General features: G+C 41.2%; 1 protein-coding gene across 2 annotated transcripts in view; it reads right to left on the bottom strand.

Annotated features, from left to right (window-relative positions):
• LOC135482658 (eukaryotic translation initiation factor 4E transporter-like) overlaps positions 1 to 21,382 on the bottom strand; it is a 270,349-nt gene that overhangs the window by 165,869 nt on the left and 83,098 nt on the right. For both annotated transcript variants that reach the window (XM_064762908.1, XM_064762909.1), the window contains exons 7-9: positions 16,308 to 16,344; positions 15,787 to 15,948; positions 662 to 945 (exon numbers count right to left, since the gene is read on the bottom strand). In XM_064762908.1, the coding sequence (XP_064618978.1) occupies positions 662 to 945; positions 15,787 to 15,948; positions 16,308 to 16,344 (483 nt within the window). The remainder of the gene's footprint in view (positions 1 to 661; positions 946 to 15,786; positions 15,949 to 16,307; positions 16,345 to 21,382) is intronic.

Raw genomic sequence — 21,382 nt, 5'->3', positions numbered from 1 at the left:
GACAAAGACACCGGATCAGATCCCGAGACTCGATAGTAATCAGGTCGTGTGTGCAATATCTCCCAGGAGCTTGGTTCCGTAATCCGCAGAAATCCGTGTTTTAGTAATGCCGCAATAATTAAGCAAAAATTGTTTAAGTTAGGTCTAATTATGACTAGTGCTAATTGCGTGGGGTATACACGCCGGCCTTCGTTGGGCCAAGTTGTTTGTAATGCCTCTGTGGAAACATGGCAACAATGACATGGATTTCATGCTAAAAGCAAGAGTTTTTTCGCTGCAGAATATTTTCGTGAGCCTGACCTACTCCCAAATTCGCAAAAATTATCCACACACGAAATTTTTCCATTCTACAGTATATAGTGCACAATATTTTGGAACTGTAAAATTGAATTTATTTGTAAAATTTACAGTGTTTATACTTTATATGGAATTTCAAATGTTCTGGAAGAGTGGATTTACAAAGAAGGCTTATCCTCATATGTCATAGATTTTTTAAAAGAGGATCACACGTCAACTGTGTTGCTATGTTGGCTATATTACAATGTCCATTGGTTGCACTTTATTGTAGAATGGGTTTGAGAAGTTTTGTACGGACTCCATAAAAGGGAAATGTCCGTGAAAGAGGATATACTACTGTACATGGTGACATCACTGAACTTACCACATCAAGTCCAGGAATAGTGTCGATGTTGAAGAATTCGTCAAAATTGAACTCCTGTGTTTGTGGAGAATGTTGACTCGGTGCTTCCACAATCACTGGAGGGTACAGCTGAGGGGGTTGAGCTTGCTGTTGACCAGGATAGTGAGCAGGATATGACCGGAGTGCCAGCGGTGGCGGTTGTTGCTGAATCGTGTGTGCTCTTTGCAAAAGTTGTCTCGGGGCAGATTGAAGTGTCTCCTGGTCTTCCTGCATGTCGCTTTGCTCTAAGTGAACACATGACGCTCCTGAAATAACAATTAAAATGACAAGCAAATGACCAGCAGATTTATTCTCTTAATTATTAGCCAATGAAATAGTCCAGGGACCATGTGTTCACCTCAGGTAATGTTAATGCATGTCATTTGCAGTGGATATAGTGAGAACAATTTTTGACTTGTTTTCGCCAGTTTGAATTCCATTGAATAATATTATCCTTCTCGGCTCAATGGCACAAAAGAAATTTACTGATACCATCCAAGTATAGCATTTTGGTTATAAAGTTGACATAATTTCAGGGTTATTGAAGAGTGTACATGTCACATAGAAATCTGCTCAACAGTTTAGGAGTAATAGCACTTCATTGGATTTTCAAGATGGCGGCCTGGCGGCCATATTTCTCATGAAATGAGCCTGAAAATTAGGGATATTGATCAGAGTACATAGATGCATAGTCACATGAAGTTTGGTTGCAATCCGATCATTAGTTTCAGAATGATAGGACTTTGTTTCATTTTCAAGATGGCCGCCTGGCGGCCATATTGGTTGATAGATTTGGCTGTTAATTTGTAACAATGTAAAGAGTACATAGATACATAATCACCTGAAATTTGGATGCAATCCGATCATTATTTTCAGAGTAATAAGTAATAAGATTTCGTTGATTTTTTAAGATGGCGGCCTTGCCGCCATACTTGCTATCGGATTAGACTCAAAATTGGGGATATTGTTAACAGTACATAGATACATGATCACATGAAATTTGATTGCAATCCAATCATTAGTTTTGGAGTAGTAGGACTTTGTTTAATTTTCAAGATGGCCGCCTACGGCCATATTGGTTGATGGATCAGGGATGCGATAGAGATTACATAGATATACAATCACATGAAATTTCGATGCAATCTGATCATTAGTTTCAGAGAAATAGGACTTTCTTTATTTTTTCAAGACAGCCGCCTGGAAGCCATATTTGATGTCCGAGTGGGCCAAATTTTGGGGTAGAATGGATACTTATCCACACAACATTAGAACCTTCATTTAGCAAACTTTGACCTCTGTGGCCTTTAAAAGTAGGTCAAATCAAAAACCCGCATGACATCTGATGTATACTTGCTTTCAGTACCCACCAAAACAATTTCATGAAAATCCGACCAAAATCACAGGTGGTATTGCATGTTTTATGTTTAAGCATTACGACACCTGGTGGCCAAACAAAGAATAACTTTGGAACAAAATTTGGTGTGTATCGCCCCAGGGCCCAAGGGTACATGTGTACCAAGTCCAGACCTCAAGCGGTTAAGAAACAGGCGCACTAACATACACCGTCGATGGACGATGACGATGTCAACGGACGCCACATCATCGCATAGGTCATAAGGTGAGCCGAAAATCATTAAATGAATTGAAGCAAATGTCTGCTTCTATTCAATCCTTCAACCACTATGTTAAGGCCTGGGAAACACTGGAATAAATGTCCTAGTAAAAAACGAAGAGGAAGAGTAACCAAAACATTAAATGTATCAAAATTACATACAAATAATGCACTATGTTCAGCTTGATTAGACCAGAATAGTGGAGGTAAAACTACATACCGTAACTGTAGTTTTAAGCAATGTCCACCTGCTTGACGAGATCGATTGACAACATACATTCCAAGATCACACACAGTGAATGTTCCTTGTGATATGACGCAAATAGGATGTTATGACCTTGACGTGCTGTGCAGATCCTGTCAGCCAATATCAAAAGGTCAACCCCACATGCTTTCCTCAAAGTGTTTGAAGCCAAATGCTTATTGACTATACAGATTATGAATGATCACGCATGAATCTAACGCAGCAGGTAGCCTTATAGCTTCAAAAAACTAGTTTAATTGCTCTGGGTCCACTCTAGGTAGCAAAGCGAGATTCATACCAAACATGCAAGGTGTATATTTTACTATCTACCAGGATGAAAAATATTTTCTATGCGTGACAGCACAACAGAGAAAACAGAAGACAGAATATCTCTTTGACTAGAGGCCTACGGCCAGAGAGCTTCGCTTGGTCCATTTAGTTGTACATATAACTTCATCATATAAAGAGCATGATTACGAATTGAGGGTTGTAACAGTAGGTTAATCTTACTAGTTGTGATGGTAAACCATGGACTGTCACAACCCAGTAGATGAACGGTCACAACCAGTAACTAGGACCATTGCACCAAATCCGTTGAAGTTCAGCCAGAGACAAACTAGTCCAGTCACAACATAGGGACAGCCAGTAAATGCTGTCTGGACCATTTATATATGATTTCCTTTGAGTCCAGTCAAGTCAAGTACAATGCAGTCAAGTCCATTCATGATCACCACTTTGAGGCAGGCAGTTAAGCAGTCTGGGCATTTACATCAAATCCTTTGAAGTTTACATCAAATTGATGATCAATCATTTATAAAGTGCAGGTTGAGACCAAGCAGCTCAGATGCATAGTCACAACCTAGGGACAACCAGTAACAGTCTAGGGCTTTACATCAATTCCTTTGAAGCGTACGTTGGTTGTGACGAACTAGTCCAGTGAACAAGGCCCAGCCTAGGTCGGGGGCAGTCTTTACATCAGAGACAACCAACTAGTAAGAGCAAGGTTACCGCAAATAAAGACAAACCAAAGCAAAGACACTTGTGTAGCATATCAAGGACACGTAGATTGATACTCCTATGTGTGCCACATCAAAGACATCTGGAATGCATGTTTTGTTTTTGTTTGATACAGCATAGATAAAACTAGACCGCAACCTCTCTGGGATAGACAGTTGTTTTCATGAGTCATACACAGCACAGATAAGACATGACCGCAATACCTCTCTGGACCATACACCACGTCAAAGATAACGATGCGAAGTCAACAGACGGCGCCACCGTCTTGGGAAATGTAAAAACGACATCGACAACTTCAGGTTTTTGTTGATATAAGCGACTAGCGGGAAAATGCACATGTGTTGTTATGTCACTATTGCATCTATTCGTAGAGTTATCCGCCACCTCTCTCCCCATGATTATTTCAACAACTTGTTGAAGGAGGTTGACACAGTTTTCTAACTTATCTCTATCCATGGTTATGATATACTAGTATGATTGATGATGTTGAAAAGAAAGGGGATCTCAAAATACGACAGTCTACTACGAATTGATGCAATAGTGACATAACAACACATGTGCATTTTCCCGCTAGTCGCTTATATCAACAAAAACCTGAAGTTGTCGATGTCGTTTTTACTTTTCCCAAGACGGTGGTGCCGTCTGTTGACTTCGCATCGTTATCTTTGACGTGGTGTATGGTCCAGAGAGGTATTGCGGTCATGTCTTATCTGTGCTGTGTATGGCTCATCAAACAAAAACAAAACATGCATTCCAGATGTCTTTGATGTGGCACACATAGGAGTATCAATCTACGTGTCCTTGAAATGCTACACAAGTGTCTGCTTTGGTTTGTCTTTATTTGCGGTAATAACCGCCCATACATGTGAGCACTGATGTTGAAAAGCCATTCGAGGTGCAAAGTGTTGGTTCTATGAGTGATATTCATCTCTTCTCTCTTGGTCATCTGTGTCTGAAATGCAGCTGTGGATCATGTACTGGTAAAACATTGAGAAAACACTTTAATTTTGCTAACCAAGTTATATAAGACTTACAGACACTAGTTAGGTGCTAATGATCAAGGAAATTCATTGATATGATTGAGAATATAGATTCAATACCTTTGATGATGATTTAGCAGGATTGTTACCTTGTATGCGTTCGTGTACATTTACACTGGGCGTGTATCTATTCGTGCTGTACAGTACATTTCTGCAGGGGAGATTGAGGGAGCGGAAAACGATCTTTAAAATGGTAAATTTCAGCACTCCTAACATGTTTATCGAGGTTTCAGCAATTATTTTCAGTGGAGGTATATCTTATGAGTATTATTGCAATGCAAGAAAACACGTAAAAATACAATAGAACTAAATATTTTATGCCAGTCCTACGAACTACTTACATGAGCGGTAGAATCTGTCATCATGGCGGCTTAACAGTCACAACCTCGAATCAGTACTACGCTGAATTAGTACCTTAACCTATTAATTGAGTCCCAAGGCAGGACAGCATCACGCATAAGTTACTACTATATTTGCCCACGGCGGAATGCCATCCCGCGCACCATGCCTTGTATGTTTGTTATCTTAACAGGTGCTGCCACCTTTTTTTGAAAATTAAACCAATATACTAGTGTTTCCAGTGGTCATCAACTTAATGATCCATCAATTTGCACTTAAAAACATGGCCGCATCCAAGAATGAGAAGCCACTGACTTTTGTTAAAAATACCGGGGGCATGGTATACCCCTGGGACTGAAAAGGTTAATCTCTTGGTCGGGGAATTATTCATATTCCGCAAGGCTTGTATCTCTTCCGCTACACACTAATGAATACCAAGTTTAAACTTTGGGGTGGTCACAATTATCAACATTTTCACAAGTGTACAGTGAGTACACTTATTGAGACCCCCCCCCCCCCCTCCATTGAGAATGTACAAAATAAAATATTGATTTTATTCAACAAAGATTTTATTCAAAAATAAAGTGAACAAGCTATACAAACAAGTTAGTTGTTGTTTTGATAAATGGCCAGGTCAGATAAAATTGTGCCACTGATAAACTATCATATAAAGTCCTTCTGACAAGTGTCCTAATCCTATTCACTATGTTTACCATTGGTAAACGTGTGGATATTTAGAAAATGACAATAGTCATTTTATGGCGGTCTGTACACCGCTGCTGGCTGCATTTTACAAACTAGAAATATATAACGCAATTGGAGCAAATTGCGAATGTATGCCCCCGCTCACACCACAAAAGTTTGAAGTGTGTCAAACCTCTAGTTCTTCAGTTAACAATCGGAATACCAAAATCTAAGTTGGCTGCTGGCAGCCATATTGGATTTTGGAACACGCCCAAAATTGATAGAGAGCATCCCCTGAATGACCACTGCACCACAAAAGTTTGAAGTGTGTCAAACCTCTAGTTCTTCAGTTAACAATCGGAATACCAAAATCTGAGTTGGCCTCTGGCAGCCATATTGAATTTTGGGTCAGGCCCAAAATCGACAGGGAACCTCCCCTACACAACCTCATCACACCACATAAGTTTCAGGTCTGTCACTCACTTGGTTCTTGAGTTACAGGTCGGAATGCGAAAAACCAAGTCGGGCCTGGCAGCCATCTTCGATTTCAGATCGGGCCCAAAATGGATAGGGAACCTCCCCTACACTAGGTAATAACACCACATACGTTTCAGGTCTGTCACTCACTCGGTTCTTAATTTACGGGGCGGAATACAAATCACCAAGTCGGGGACCTGGTGGCCATCATTGATTTCAGGTCTGGCCCAAAATTGATAGGGAACCTCCCCTACCATAGACCATTACACCACAAAAGTTTGAAGACTGTTGGACCTCTGGTTCTCCAGTTAACGAGCGGAATGCCAAAATCTAAGATGGTGGCTGGCGGCCATCTTTGATTTCGGGTCGGGCCCAAAATCGATAGGGAACCTCCCCTACCATAGACCATTACGCCACAAAAGTTTGAAGGCTGTTGGATCTCCGGTTCTCCAGTTAACGAGCCGAATGCGAAAATCTAAGATGGTGGCTGGTGGCCATCTTTGATTTCGGGTCAGGCCCAAAATCGATAGGGAACCTCCCCTACCATAGACCATCACACCACAAAAGTTTGAAGACTGTTGGACCTCTGGTTCTCTAGTAAACAAGCGGAATGCGAAAATCTAAGATGGCGGCTGGCGGCCATATTGGATTTTGGAACGCGCCAAAAAACAATAGGGGACCCTTTGACACACTAGGCCTACACCCCCTAAACATTTCAAGTCAGCCGAACAAGGGGTTCTTGAGTTATAGTCTGGAATTCAGTGCCAAGAAACCACCCAAGTACATAATGCCCCCACTTTAGCGGGAGCATAATGAATGCAAATAATCCCACTGAACAGCTTTAGTGGCATAGTGTTTGCTACACAACAAATCTCGATGTGAGGTATAATGCATATCATTATCAGCTATTGCGGGAATAACCACTCCTCAGACAGCGCTACTGTCGAATACCACGTGACTGAGATCGACCAATCAGATTTGAACAATGGTGACATCAGCACCAAGGAAGCGCGGTCGAATTGTAGATTACAAACAACAACTTTAAATAGGCCTGAAATACCAATATCCTCAGTAAAGGACAGCTCAGTGATTGTTCTCTGATGTAAATGTAATTCCAAGTACAGGTACTCAGGGATGTGATATGATTGTGTTGGACAGCACACTTCCTCGAGGAAGTGGATGCAGCTGCCCCCCCCCCCCCCCTTTGCCTCATACCCATGACACTGACCCACCATGCACCAATAAATATTACTTAATTTTAATGATATATGGCTATATGGCCAAGAAGCACTGAAAGCATAATGATGAAATTTGCATATTGCTTGACACAAGTTTTGTTATGAGCTCAGTCCATATACTGAAGCAGCAGGCAAGGCCTGAGGAAACCCCACCCAAAATACATTTCTAAGGAGGCAATGACCAATTTAAGGTTATGAAAGTGACTGCAACATATATCACTAACATCATTTAATTCGAAGAAGAAGTTGGCTTCTATTTCTCCATTTCCAATAAATATGCATGAGTAGCAATTACTTCACTCCTGGCTGATATTCCCTCACAAAGACACCCCCATGCACACTATAAATGTTCTTCCAATCAACCTCAAATTTCTCCTGGCAGTAGTCAACAGTGCTGCCATCTTATAAGTCGGGAACTGACCGCACTACTGCGCTTTTCAAGCTATCCAAGCTGGAAAAGCCCCAAAACACAAATTTTCTCAAATTTACACTACAAAATTTTGGCTAAGCATTACAAATCTTCGATCTATAGATGGAAACATCGAATTTTCTTCCAAATTGTTTGATTTTTCGTCTGCTGGTGCTTATATGTATATATAGAATCTTGCCAGAAGTCGGGAGATAATGATTTTTGCCTGCCCCCCCCCCCCTCGAGAATATTGATTGACTGAGTTGGCTAACGCATTTTGCAGTAGTCCGTTGAGAGCTTATTTAGCGCATGCGCACTGTCGATTAGTGACTAGGCCCGCAATAGCTGATAATGTATGGACGGATAATACAATGGGGCCTGACATGGTATCGGGGAATGAGGTAAATGAGTGGTATTCAATTCACAACTGCATGTTTCGGTACAAATCAATTAATTTTGCACCGAAATTAAATCGACATTTTTGTGTTTCTCTAGAAAGCGTACGCAGGCCATTGACCCCCCCCCCCCCCCGCGTACGGTTTGTAAATCTTCATAATTGTAAACGGCCCCTAAGCCAACACAAAAACATGCATTTCAGTGAAATATATAGGATTTCTGCGGAAGGTTTCGCTAGCTATATTACCTGGAGTCGAGCCTGCGTTGATATGTCCCTCTGTGACCATGAAAAGCTGGTCAAATCAAAAACCTGTAGGATATGTGATGCATATATCACTGAATATATTCATCTTCCATATGTGCATATACGGGCCCAAGATATAGGCCATGTTCCATTTTTAACGCAATTTCGATTCTTAATTTGCCCACCAGGGGGCTTTTTGTAAATGAAATGGCCAGGGCCATTGTGCTCACCTCATGTGGAGGAAAGATGGATGAAGAGCATGGTATTGTGTCATGTAGTATTAGGTTTGGTGTAGTTATTACAATTACAATTTCCCCAAAATGGCCAATTTACAGTACATTTGACCTCTGTGGCCTTGAAAAGTAGGTCAAATCAAAAAAAACCCGGATGACACATTGAATGCTTGTTAGAATTCGATGTACCCATGATATAAAATAGGTGCCAATCGGGCAAGTAATTAAGGAATAATAGCATTTTGAAGAATTTTGAAGAATTTTGGATTTGGCCCCCTCCCTGGAGGCCAAATGGAAAATCAGATCGGACCAAATATCGGTACCTGAGATCACCTGAACATGTGTACTTAATTTGTGATCAATAGTCATTGCGGTTAAAAAAGTGCCATAGTTACATCCTAACGGCCAATTTACGCCATTTGACCTCTGTGACCTTGTAGTAGGTCAAATCAAAAACACATATGATATGTGATGTATCCTTGCTAGGAGTACCTACCATAAATAATTTATTGTAAACGGATCATTAATAAGAGACATATCACACTTTTTATGTTTTCAGTTTTGGCCACCTGGTGGCCAAGTAATAAACCAGACCGACCGAAATTCAGTGTCAGAGTACCTCTGACCTAGGGGGTCATGTGTACAAAGTTTCAAGTTCATAAGCACTAGCAGTTATGAAACGTACCACGGGATACGACGGACGATGACGACGAAGACGGACGACGGACACAGGGCTATTGTATAGACTCGGTGAGCCAAAAATTAAAATAGCTGTTTGTTACTCATGCTTTGAGCTAGGGGGCTCCAATTTTTATCACAGGTACATCTATTGAGGATACATTATATATAATACAGGTTTTTGATTTGGCCTTGTGTTAAGGGAAAACTAGGTCAAATGGCAGAAAATCACCAATTCCTTAATGGTGCCCTTGGTGGTCATGTCCCCTTCGTTCAGATGGGCGCCCCAGCCATAGCGGGAGGCGTCCGTGAACAGGGACATCGAAGGGGACAGAGGACTGAGCTGCACTCCGCGGAGGAGCTCCGTACCGGACCCCCAGAACTTCCAGACCTCCTCCAGGAGAGAATTCGGGAACGAAATTTGTCGATCAAGGGTACGAAAAGGGACGCAAAGTCGAGAGGAGGTCAATCATCAGGTACCCGTGTCATATTTCTTGTTCATATCTGCAATAAATTAATTTATTATTCATTGATCGTGGGCATTCAAATATGCAAATTATAAAGCATTATCTGTACACAATTGTATCATCGTTGCCCAGGATGTTATGGTTCAAAAATATCTGTTGCTGCATTTTATCAGAGCACAACGGAGTTGTGGGTGCAACATGGCCATCTAGCTTCAACATTGATGAACCCAAAATGTGCATCAAAAACAACCTGCACATTGATAGAATACCAGCTTCCTCTGTTTACATATATCTCTATCCGTGAAACGACGGTCCTAGAATCCAAATACCTTGTATGCATACGATCGACCACACCGATAACATAGTGAAATCGAGGAATCTGGCAATAAAAACATATAATTGAGGAATGTCATCTTGTTTCGGAAATTTGGATTAGTGAGGTTCTTACCTCCGCAGTTACTCGACTCATGGTTGGTTAGGGAATGTGGACAGTATCACAAGTAACCTGTTGGAATGATCCGCAAGCGTAAAAATTGTAAAACCGAAGAGTCGCAAGCACCTTCCTGATCCAACCGATATCGCTGATATAAAGTCGTTTTAGAAGTCCAGTGGATGAAGGTGATCATGAAAAAAAACCTTTCCCTGCGAATTGCACGCCTGTGTGCAATTTCATGTTGCCAAGCCAACACCAATAAAATAATTTCCGACGACCGCAATGCTCAAAATGAACTGAAAGAACCAGTCCACTTAGAGTTATGACTGCCCCGGAGGTGTCTCAAATCTAAGATTCAATTTGAGTGGTCCACATGACTTAAACATGTTTATGAATATGACTTATCTTAAGTAAGTACCCACCTGAACGCAAGATGCATTTTAGGTGCCCCATTTTGACTTACGTACCTTCATGAAAACGGTCACTGGAGGCCAAGTCGAGAATCAGTTTGGACTGAAATTCGTTGTCAAAGGTAATATGACCTGGGGATCCGGTGCACAAAGTTTCATGTTCATAGCTCTAGCGGTTAAGAAACGTACCATAGTTACACTCAAACGGACAATTAACACCATTTGACCTCTGTGACCTTGAAAACTAGGTCAAATCAAAACCCCATCAGATATGTGATGTATCCTTCCTCGGAGTACCTAAAATAAAAATATCATCGAAAACTAGTCACTGATAAGAAAGATATTGCACTTTTTACCTTTTTTATATTTGGCCCCTGGTTACCAAGTCAAGAATCAGATCAGACCGAAATTTGGTGTCAAGAGGGGTGACAAGACATAGGGAGTCAGGTGAAATGAATTTCAAGTTCATAGTTTTAGCGGGTAAGAAACGACAAACGGGCAACAGTTACACTCAAATGGCAAATTGAAATTTAGGTCAAATCAAAAACCCAAAGGATATATGATGTATCCTTGCTCTGAGTACCAACAATAAAAATATCATTGAAAGCAAGTCACTATTAAGCGAGATATTGAACTTTTCACCTTTTTTCTAGTTTTGGTCCCCTGGTGGCCAAGTCGAGAGAATCAGAGCAGACCGTAATTATATGGCGTAGGGAGTCATGCGTACTAAATTTCAAATTCTTAGCTTTAGCGGTTAAGAAACGTGCCATAGTTACACTCAACAGCCAATTTTTATCACACTTTTTATATTTCCACTCTTGGCACCCTGGTGGCCAAGTCAAGAATCAGATCTGACCAAAATTCAGTGTCGACTCCTGGCCAGGGCGGGGGGGGGGGGGGACTGTGTACAAAGTTTCAAATTCATAGCCATAGCGGACAAAGATCATGCCATAATTCTTGAAACAGGATACAGACATCAACGACGGACACTGCGGAATTGTATAGACTCCCCTACGGTGAGCCAAAAATGGACACAAGGTCATTTTCCCTACTCGGTACACGGCAGTCGTGGAAATAACCCGTCAATTAGAAAAGTTGTATTTATAAGCTCACCCTTCCCCATGAGAAAGCCAAATTGTAAAATTATAGAACGTTATTGACAAATATGGCGTTTTTCGCCAAAATTCATGTGTGTACGTTTTATATATTTATTGCAATTTATTTCTTAGTTTTGAGGATAATTTCGATGTCGGGAAATTTATTCTTAGAATTGCGTTATTGATTTTCGTAAAACTTCCAATATACTTCCATATGAGTGCAGATCTGCCTTTCTCCATTGAAGTGCTGGTTGTGTTTTGATAAGCATCAACTCCTCCCAACAAAATTGCGTCCAGTTCCTAATGTTTAAAAGGATTCTGCACATTCTAAGCCATCTTAGCTAGGCAGAATGCAGTCACTTCATTCTCATTAGCCATTCGCGAAAATAACACTCAACCCAATCCAATTGTGACCTTAAGGTCGATCGGTTTGTTTTTTTCCAAAAATGAATTCCCTTATTTCACGAAAATATTCAGCTGCGAATACATCTCCATCGTTGGACAATCGTGAAAATTTTATGCCACAAAAATTTTCTATTCTACGGTAATCAAATTTGAACAAGAGCAACGGAAGGCATGGCATATGCCCCCGTGAGCACATTGAGTTGGTGTATTAGGTAAGTGAAGTGTTTTTCAGACAACCCCGGGCAGCTGGTGTCATAGCTGACTGGTTTAGTTGACATCGTGAAAGAGTTATTGGTCTGTAATGTCCGCTGTACACGTTTTCTTTTTCTACCCAATTAAAAAGTTACATTGTTATTACTTAAAGCGTTCTCATTAAAATGGGCGGAAACGAAAAGATTACAGACGGCTAATGGATGCACAGACGGCCCGACGCACGGACAGGACGAACGGACATCAGTAAAACATAATGCTTCCGCAATGCATTACGAATTGGCGGGGCATAAAAAGAATTTGATCAGAAAAATGTTTCTCGCAATTGACGGAAACCGATTTCAAGCACGTCACCCTGGTGGCCATATTGACAATTGAAACAAGCCTGTTTTCGAAAGGAACCTTCCTCTAGTCACCCCCAACGTACATACCAACAAGAAGCACGCCGGGCGTGGCAAATAACCAGGTTTTTGAAGTGAAATTGTGAATAAAGTGAGGTGGAGGCTAAAATGAAGAAGTGTTTTTAGTAAATTAGATTTCGGGAAAGACTTAACCGAGCATGCTCATATTTGATATGTTGGTCGTTCTTGATGATTTCTACCTGAATGGGAATATTTGGTTTAATGTGGCTTCCAATATGGTAGCAAGGTGGTTTGATCTGACTTGTAATATGGTAGCCTGGTCACGAGGTGAACTCCATGGGTGTCCCTCCGGCTGTGGTTTGGTGAAAACAGAGCAGGCAGAGGGATGCGCGCAGCCCGGGATATGGAAGTGTAAAAAATGATTTATATGTAGTTACCTGATGGGTTAGAATGAAGGAGAGGAAATGAAGTTTAATTACCTGGTATATATGGTTGGCATCAGTAACAGTTTAGAGTTGTAACCATATCATTTTGTGGTCACTCCAATATGTTTCTAGGACGCCCGACTGATATTCTTTCATTGAGGTATATATATGATCTAGTCCTGAGTGATAATCAGTTGTTTCTTGTAACCCTGTTGATTTTGCATTGAAATTTGCATGTAGGTATTGTTGAAGAGTGTTTACATTGGCACATTTTAAGTGGTCCATGTCGAAGTCTCCTAATAATATCATGTTGGGTGTTGAGAGTGGAAGGTTTGCCATTGCTTGCTTGACTTTGGTAACACTGCCTGGAGAGTGGCAGTAAATTGTCACAAGGTCTATGTTCTGTTGGGGATGAGTGATTGTAAGATGGATGGCTTCTTAACCTGATGAAACATATTGGTGAGATGGGTTGATAGACACATGTGGCTTTAGGTAGATGAAGATCCCACAGTGTGGGCGATGATCCTTTTGTGTACAGTGGTAAACTGGGAGAGGGGGCAAAAATTATGGAATGTTGTACTCATCCATTGAATCAGTGTCAAGTGCCCATGTTTCCTGAATGATGAGGACATCTGTACTCTTGATTCTGTGATCAGAGTTTAAGTCTCTGATATGTTTATGCAGTGACCGTGCATTATGACACACTATCAGCAGTGTGTCATCTGTTATTGGAGGGAATGTGGCAATGCTGAGTTGTCTGTCTGTTCGGAGAAGCTTTATTTCTTTTTTGACTCTTTCGTCAACTTTGATTTTTGATGTGGGAAAGTTCAAAAGATGTAGACCTTGGAGTATTTTCCCTTCAAACGAGATGATCACTTCTGTGAGAGACACACCTTGGGATTTGTGAATGGTGATTGATGCAGCTGGTTTGATGGGAAATTGTCAGCGCATTACTCTTAACATTTTTGTACTTTCCAACTTGAAACTGCCGCCTGACTTGAAATAGTGGAGTCCAGCGTCGATTGATGACAGTATTTGGAGCATACAAATGTTTGTTTCTATGCCTAGCAGCTTCACCAATTTCTGGATCGGTGTAAGTGACCCACAGAACACTTCGATGACTTTGGGGTCACACTGACTGGTGGCCATATTGGATGTCCGATCAGCCTGAAAATTGGGAGTTTAGAAGGCATTCATCTAGTACACGTTTATGCAAGGTATGAAGTTGGTAGCTGAAGTAACAACAAACCGTGCCAAGTTCGTAACCCTGCCGAACATTGACCTCTGTGACCTTAAAATATTAGGTCAAATCAAAAAGCTGTGTGGCATATACTGTATGGTGGTTAGATGTACCCATGATATCAAATTGGTGGCAATCTGGTGAGTGGATAAGCAACAATCGCATTTTTAAGGTTTTTGGATTTTGTCCCCTGGTGGCCAAGTGGTGAATCAGACTGGAACGAACTTCGGTCCCTGAGATTACCTGACCTAGGGATACATGTATATGAAATTTGAGATCAATAGTCATTGCAGTTTAGAAACATGCCATAGTTACAGCCTAACAACCAATTTACGCCATTTGACCTCTGTGACCTTGAAAAGAAGGTCAAATCAAAACCTGTACGATATGTGATGTATCCTTGCTAGGAGTACCTACCATAAACATTTTTATTGAAAACGGATCATTATTAATAAACATATTGCACTATTTGTGTTTTCTGTTTTTGCCCCCTGGTGGCCAAATCAAGAATCAAACCATGCTGAATATCGAAAGGAAACAACGTCTTCTTACAAGCAACATGTCCAAAAAATTTCAAAAGAAAATCTCAAGTCGTTTTAAAGTTATCAGTGTGACGCCCGGACGCCCGACCGCCAGAATTTTCTTCGAAAACCTGGTTAAAAATGAATTTGATCCGACGAACGGTTCTCCTCGAAATTGATGGAAACCGATTTCAAGCACGCCGCCCTGGTGGCCATATTGACAATCTGGACGAGCCTGTTTTGGAAAGGAACCTTCCTCTCGTCACCCACAACGTACATAACAAAAATAAATTTGATCGGACAAACAGTTCTCCTCGAAATTGACGGAAACCAATTTCAAGCACGCTGCCCTGGTGGCCATATTGACAATCTGGACGAGCCTGTTTTGTTAGGAACTTTCCTCTAGTCACCCACAACGTACATAACAAAAATAAATTTCATCGGACAAACAGTTCTCCTCGAAATTGACGGAAACCAATTTCAAGCACGCCACCCTGGTGGCCATAATGAGAATCACAATGAGCCTGTTTTGGAAAGGAACCTTCCTCTAGTCACCCCCAACGTACATACAAAAAATGAATTTGATCGGACAAACAGTTCTCCTCGAAATTGACGCAAACCAATTTCAAGCACGCCGCCTGGAGGCCATAATGAGAACGAGCCCGTTTTACAAAGGAACCTTCCTTTAGTAAAGGTCAACCAACAAAAAAAGTTTCGTGGTTATTGCTAAAAGTGCTCTCCTTAATATAAGTGGGAACGAAAAGTTTACAGATGCCTGACATCCGACGCCTGACGCCTGACAATGCAGATTGGCACATATTTCGCAAACCTAATAATGTAATATATTAAATGAACTCATTATAATCTGGGCTTAGCCGATACTGGCAAGTGATGATGATATCGACAGATATCCTGCAAAAACTTACTCTGACGGTTTGTTTCTCCATGATCATCCTCACGGTAATCATCACCATCCTGGGAAGATTCATCCTCAAAGCCACGCAGTTCGATGGTGTCCGACTGCGAGTGAGGTCCCCCAGTGAACCACTCGGGCTCTTCTTCAATGGAGGCACGATTGGGACGACGAGCTAGAGGGAATGATACAAGACAGTGAAGTTAGGATAGAAACATAATCAAAGGAACATCAGGATGGCATCATTTCACTAACCTTGTGACAGCATCTAATGCTGGATGATACAACTCTTAAGGTTGGAATGGGGGGGGGGAACAAAATATATTATTACTGTCAAGAGGATATTCTCATGTACACTAAGCAACAGGGAGTATAAAAGTAGCTTATCTTTGATGCCAAGAATGATACAGTTGGTCTGATAATGCCAAAAAAGTCAAATCTGCTTTGGTGCAGGGTGTGGAAATTGAAAACGGCCCCATAAACAGACCAGAAGGTCATCTGGACCAGGAGTCAAAATTAGACCTGAATACTTACTTCCAGAAAATCTCCTGCACCCGTATTCCCTCTGAATCTGAATATGAAAAGATATTATATTACTAGGCACCAGCAGCCAAATTTTCAAAGTCATCATATGATATGGTGAAATTTAAAAGTAGTGAAATTTCTAAAAATTTGAAAGTTGACGTTGCTCTGGTTTCCACTGACCGCACATTTTTTAAAGGGAAGCTATGAGAATGATTCCCCATTCGACCAACAGTTACAACCCTAACATCTACGTAAACTGCGTATTCTTAAAAACAACTGTGGCTCTTGGTTTTATAAATAAACAAACATTAATGAGTGACATGGATGATTTTAATTGCTTATATTTCAATCAAGTATTTTAATCTGGTCTCTCCTCCAAACGGAGAGCCAATGACGTCATGGATGCAGCCATTGTGACAATCAGCTGTTCGAACAATAGCAAATGCTTGGAATGACAGATGACAGTTCTTCAATTTCTTCGGGTTCTTCATCGACGTCCGGCGATGAATCCTTCTATTACAACCGTGCATCAGCAGAAGAACGCGCAGGTCTAGTTCCCTATGTGTTTGAGCCAAGGTACCTGGGCAGAAAAAAGTCTGGAAACTTAGTGGAAACGAGTAGTACTCGCCTTGATGAAAAAACCCCACTGCATCCATGACGTCATTCGCCCGGGAGATTTGAACAAACATGGCTACCCCCGCAAACTGCTTATTAAATGCAATTTTCTGCACTATCTAGGAATATTCATCATATCCTTGCTGTCGAGTATTTGTTTGTCATGTAACTTGGTATGAATTTGTTTTAAAAAATATTTGATTTTGCTGCATCAATTTATTCCCATAGCTTCCCTTTCAACAAATCACATATAAGCATAACCTTCAAGCTAAATAAGCCTGAAAACACATTGAATCATCAAAAAACTCTGGTACTGTCATTTCCCATGCAATCATTTCTGCTCTCAAGAAGTCCATTGCAAACAAATAAAACAATCAGGATAGTCATGACTTGTTAACCAAACTTCAGAATCCAAGTCCATTAATTTCGAACTAGGGTACAAGTAGTGATACCAACTGGTGTCTGTTTGGCCATGTACACCCTTGCAAGAAAGTTTAAGGACACCAGCTTTTTTACAATTTTCTCAAAAACTACTGAGCCAACTGGAACCAAAGTTTTATCATATCCGGATAAACTTCTTGCGTATCATTTACAATAGGATTGGTTTCTATAGTAAATTAGGTAAAAACGTTATGACCCTTTTTCCAGAGGCATGTTTTTAAAACTTTTTTCTCTGCAGATTGTGTCTGCCGTTTTTTTGCAACATCATCTGGACACAATAACCAAAGCAACTTTAAGCACAGATTTGTTGTTAGAAAATTGTTGGAAAGCACCACTTTTTGAGGTTTTTGCCCAAAATATACTCCCAATTACCATGACTTTTCAGCAACATAATAACCCCTCAGACCAACTTGCTTACTGGCATCGTCTGCCTGTGAGTTTTGTAACTCCTATTGATATGGTATACACACTCTGGTCAGGAACTTTCTCCACTTGAATGAATCAGACTGTAACTGAACAGTGTCCTACCACAGTGTGTAGGCTGAACAAGTCAGGACAAGGCAGTAGGAACGATTCAAAAAATGTTTTACATGATGGAGTTCTTGTCATACTGAAGAATTTTTCGTTGCTACACCAAATTCTAAAAGCTAACTCAACTGGTGCACATTAGGTTCAACTTAAATTTCTAATGTGTATGGGAGGTTATAGACCCCCACATACTCCAGTGTTTACCGTCTCGTTCTGCTTCTGCATTTTTCTCTCTGTTATTGTGATCAAATTATTTTCAAAGTGTGGGGAGGGTGGGGCTATATATGGATGACTGTGGCCTTGGAATTTCATTGCGAACACTGCACTGTGACTTTGATGAGCAAAATAAGATAAAAAGATAATGATGCAGCACACAACTGTTTTTATTTTTATCACCTAAACTACAGCTCAAACAACTTCCAGATCAGCACGTAATATTCCATTCACTCAGAACAGTCAGTAGCGGGTCCGACCTCCTTCAGCATCAACGACTGCTTGCATCCGTCTTGGCATCGACTGCACTAACCCATCCAAATACTCTACCCCAAGCGAGTTCCATATTTCCCTAATTCGTTCCAACAGATTATCATTATTAAGCACTTCTTCATAATTAAAATTCTGGACATTATTCCCCAAGCATTTTCAATCGGGTTCATATCACAGCCCTTGGGAGGCCAGTCGATGACAGAATAGGGCTGCTCTTGCAGGCACACTGTAATATTTCTTGCCCTGTGGATAGGTCATTACAGCCAGATCCCGTTAGGTTGCAAAGGCAAATGCATTGATGCCTTGGCGTTTCTCTTTGAGTTGCCCGATGATTTTGGTATTAGGGTAATGAGGTGTAATCACAGATAGTCTAAACGCCTCTGGCATATCTGGCTGACTGCTTGCCACAGCAGGTGTTACCTATTTATATGCTGACAAGATATTGACTTTAGTAATGGTCAACGGTGTAACTTTTATGTGTTTGCTTTGTGGTTATGTTGGCTGAACTTTTGAAACAACTTTTTACCCCTTAGGACCATTCTTCTTAGGGGGTCATGTCATGCTACTGCTTAGAATGTGGTGTTGTTAAAGGGAATATCTCTAAGCAGCGATTATGAACGAGATTAAAATTTTTGGTTTTTGCGGGTTACTTTAAAAACTAAAATTAGAGCCAATATTACAGCCTTGCCTCTATCTCGACCTAACTTACAAATAGAACACATCCCTACAGCCTATATAATGTATGCTATTGCGTGGCCTACTTACTGACACAGACTCCCTGTAGCCAGGTCAGAACTATCCGTCCAATTTCAACTGAAGCTAAAAAAATTCCAATGCATCAGGTGTGGATATACTGCCTATCATCATGTGATGTCCAGTTTAGCATGAAGCATGCTGTTTCATCTTTACCTGTTCTGTTAACACACAGACCATGCAGACCTTGGCCTAGGAATTTTATGGTCAGTCTGGGGTGAAATCCCAAGGTGAACTTTAACAGTGACAAACAGGAATATTACTTCAAATCTGCCAAGGGTTTGTGGAGTGACTTAGCGATCTCAAAAGCTTGGGGGTCAAGATGTGGTCAACTCGGCCCTCCGTTTTCTAACTGTGCCATATGACTGATGTTTACACAGATTTATACTCATCCATGCTAATCCTAATAGTCCTCCCTGGGGCAGTGATCAGGCCACAACCACTGGTGACGCAATGGTGTGTAACTGTGGCGCAATTATGATCAGAATACAGTGGAGATTTTCTATGAGGATCTGCAGTGAATGACCTATAGATATGGCAGTGCAGTCCATGCGTTTACAAGTACGATCAAGGAATAAAGAAGGCAAAATGTGACTCCTGAGGGTTGAAAGTGGGTAGAAGGGGCTTGTGGTATTCGACTCAATGACTCGACGACGCGATGACTCGATGACGTGATCAAGTTGGAATCTTTTTAAAGAATATCACTGCTTGGACTGTAATTTATACATAGAATCATAAGTGGAGGAAAATAAAAAAGAACCGATCATTACCAACCCCTTTCCAGCTGTTTTCACCGTATCTAATCCGACCATTTTTCGTTTCCTACAAGTTCGCATTTTTGATAAAACCATGCGCCATGTTGCTATGCAAGCCACTGGTATCTTTACCGTCAATACAGCTGAATACACCTAAATATAGCTGGTTCAGATCAACCTCCTACCCAGGTTCTTTACGAGCAGAAGTTACAATGTTAAAATGACACGCGAGTTCCTGGAGACAAGGTTGGCTCTGGATATCCGTTCAGCACGGCAATATTAAATGTCCTATACACCTTTCCAGAAATGGGGCGCTGAGTGTCCGAAATAGTGATGTCATAAGGGGAAACTAGGCCTGTGGTGGAGGGACAAAGGAGATAGTCATGGTTGACCAACACACTTGAATGCCTTTAATGACGGACAATGGGGAAAAAGTTAGGCTAGTTCCAATGCAAGCCACCAATTTCGGAAAGCATGTAGAGGGGCTGATGTATGGGGGGGGGGGGCAGATGTCAAGGGACGGAAGAGAGACTGAGTGACTGAGTCTAAAAAACTGCACATATGCGAAATTCCGATTGTTGACAGACTACCACATGACATCTGACATTGGCCACTAGAAAGAAGCTTGTTTGTCAATTAAATCTCCGGTCATTTTGCATGCTATGAAACTTCCGCGAGTCCTTTAAATATCAAAATCAATCGCGGGGACCAATCTTCAGTGGCCATGGCTGGGAGGGGGGGGGCACATCCTTCCACATACCGTAGCTGGGTATGGGAAAGGCCGAGCTAAAACCTCTGCTGTTGCAGCGGTAGCCCGGAGACCAGGATCATGGGATTCCGTATTTTAGCAAAATCCATAGCAACGATCGCGTCATCGAGCCATCGCGTCGTCGAGTCATCGAGTCGAATACCACAAGCCGGTAGAAGGCCAAGGGTAGACGGGAGTGAAAACTCTGGCCTTATGATAGTCATCCTCGGTCACCTTGAAGCCACTATCACTATCAGGTTTTCAGTTCATTCATGACAGACTCCTTCATGAATATCATCATCTCTACCTCAGCTTACAATATTTGAACGAAATTTCATGGACATCAGATAGAAACCAATGCAGAAGCATACACTGCTTCTCTGCATCAAAATCATTGAAGATATATAGCAACTGTTCCTTGACCAATCTATGACACATCATTATATAACATCATGTAATGAACCCAGTAAGACAGGTAAACCTAACACAGCAGGTGGTGTCTGTAGTGCAATAGCAGATGTCTAGGATGAAGGCCGTGGAGTGCAATCAATTAGCTTATCTGCCCTATTATAAACATCCAGCTGAGAGGCATTCCACCTATTTTGCTCATCTTTCGCTAACAGGGTCTGGCTGTCATGTGACCTGAAAATGAATGTTGTAAGGAAGTAAAATCATTTATTATATATGTTAAGAATGCAGGTTGTCCCAATATGCTATGAATGGGAGAACAGCATGGTAAACCACAAACTCATGGGAAA

Source organism: Lineus longissimus, chromosome 2 (genome assembly GCF_910592395.1).
Source record: "Lineus longissimus chromosome 2, tnLinLong1.2, whole genome shotgun sequence".
NCBI classification, from domain to species: domain Eukaryota; kingdom Metazoa; phylum Nemertea; class Pilidiophora; order Heteronemertea; family Lineidae; genus Lineus; species Lineus longissimus.
The sequence above is the reverse complement of the archived record's forward strand: the minus strand, read 5'-3'. Positions and strand labels throughout refer to the sequence as shown.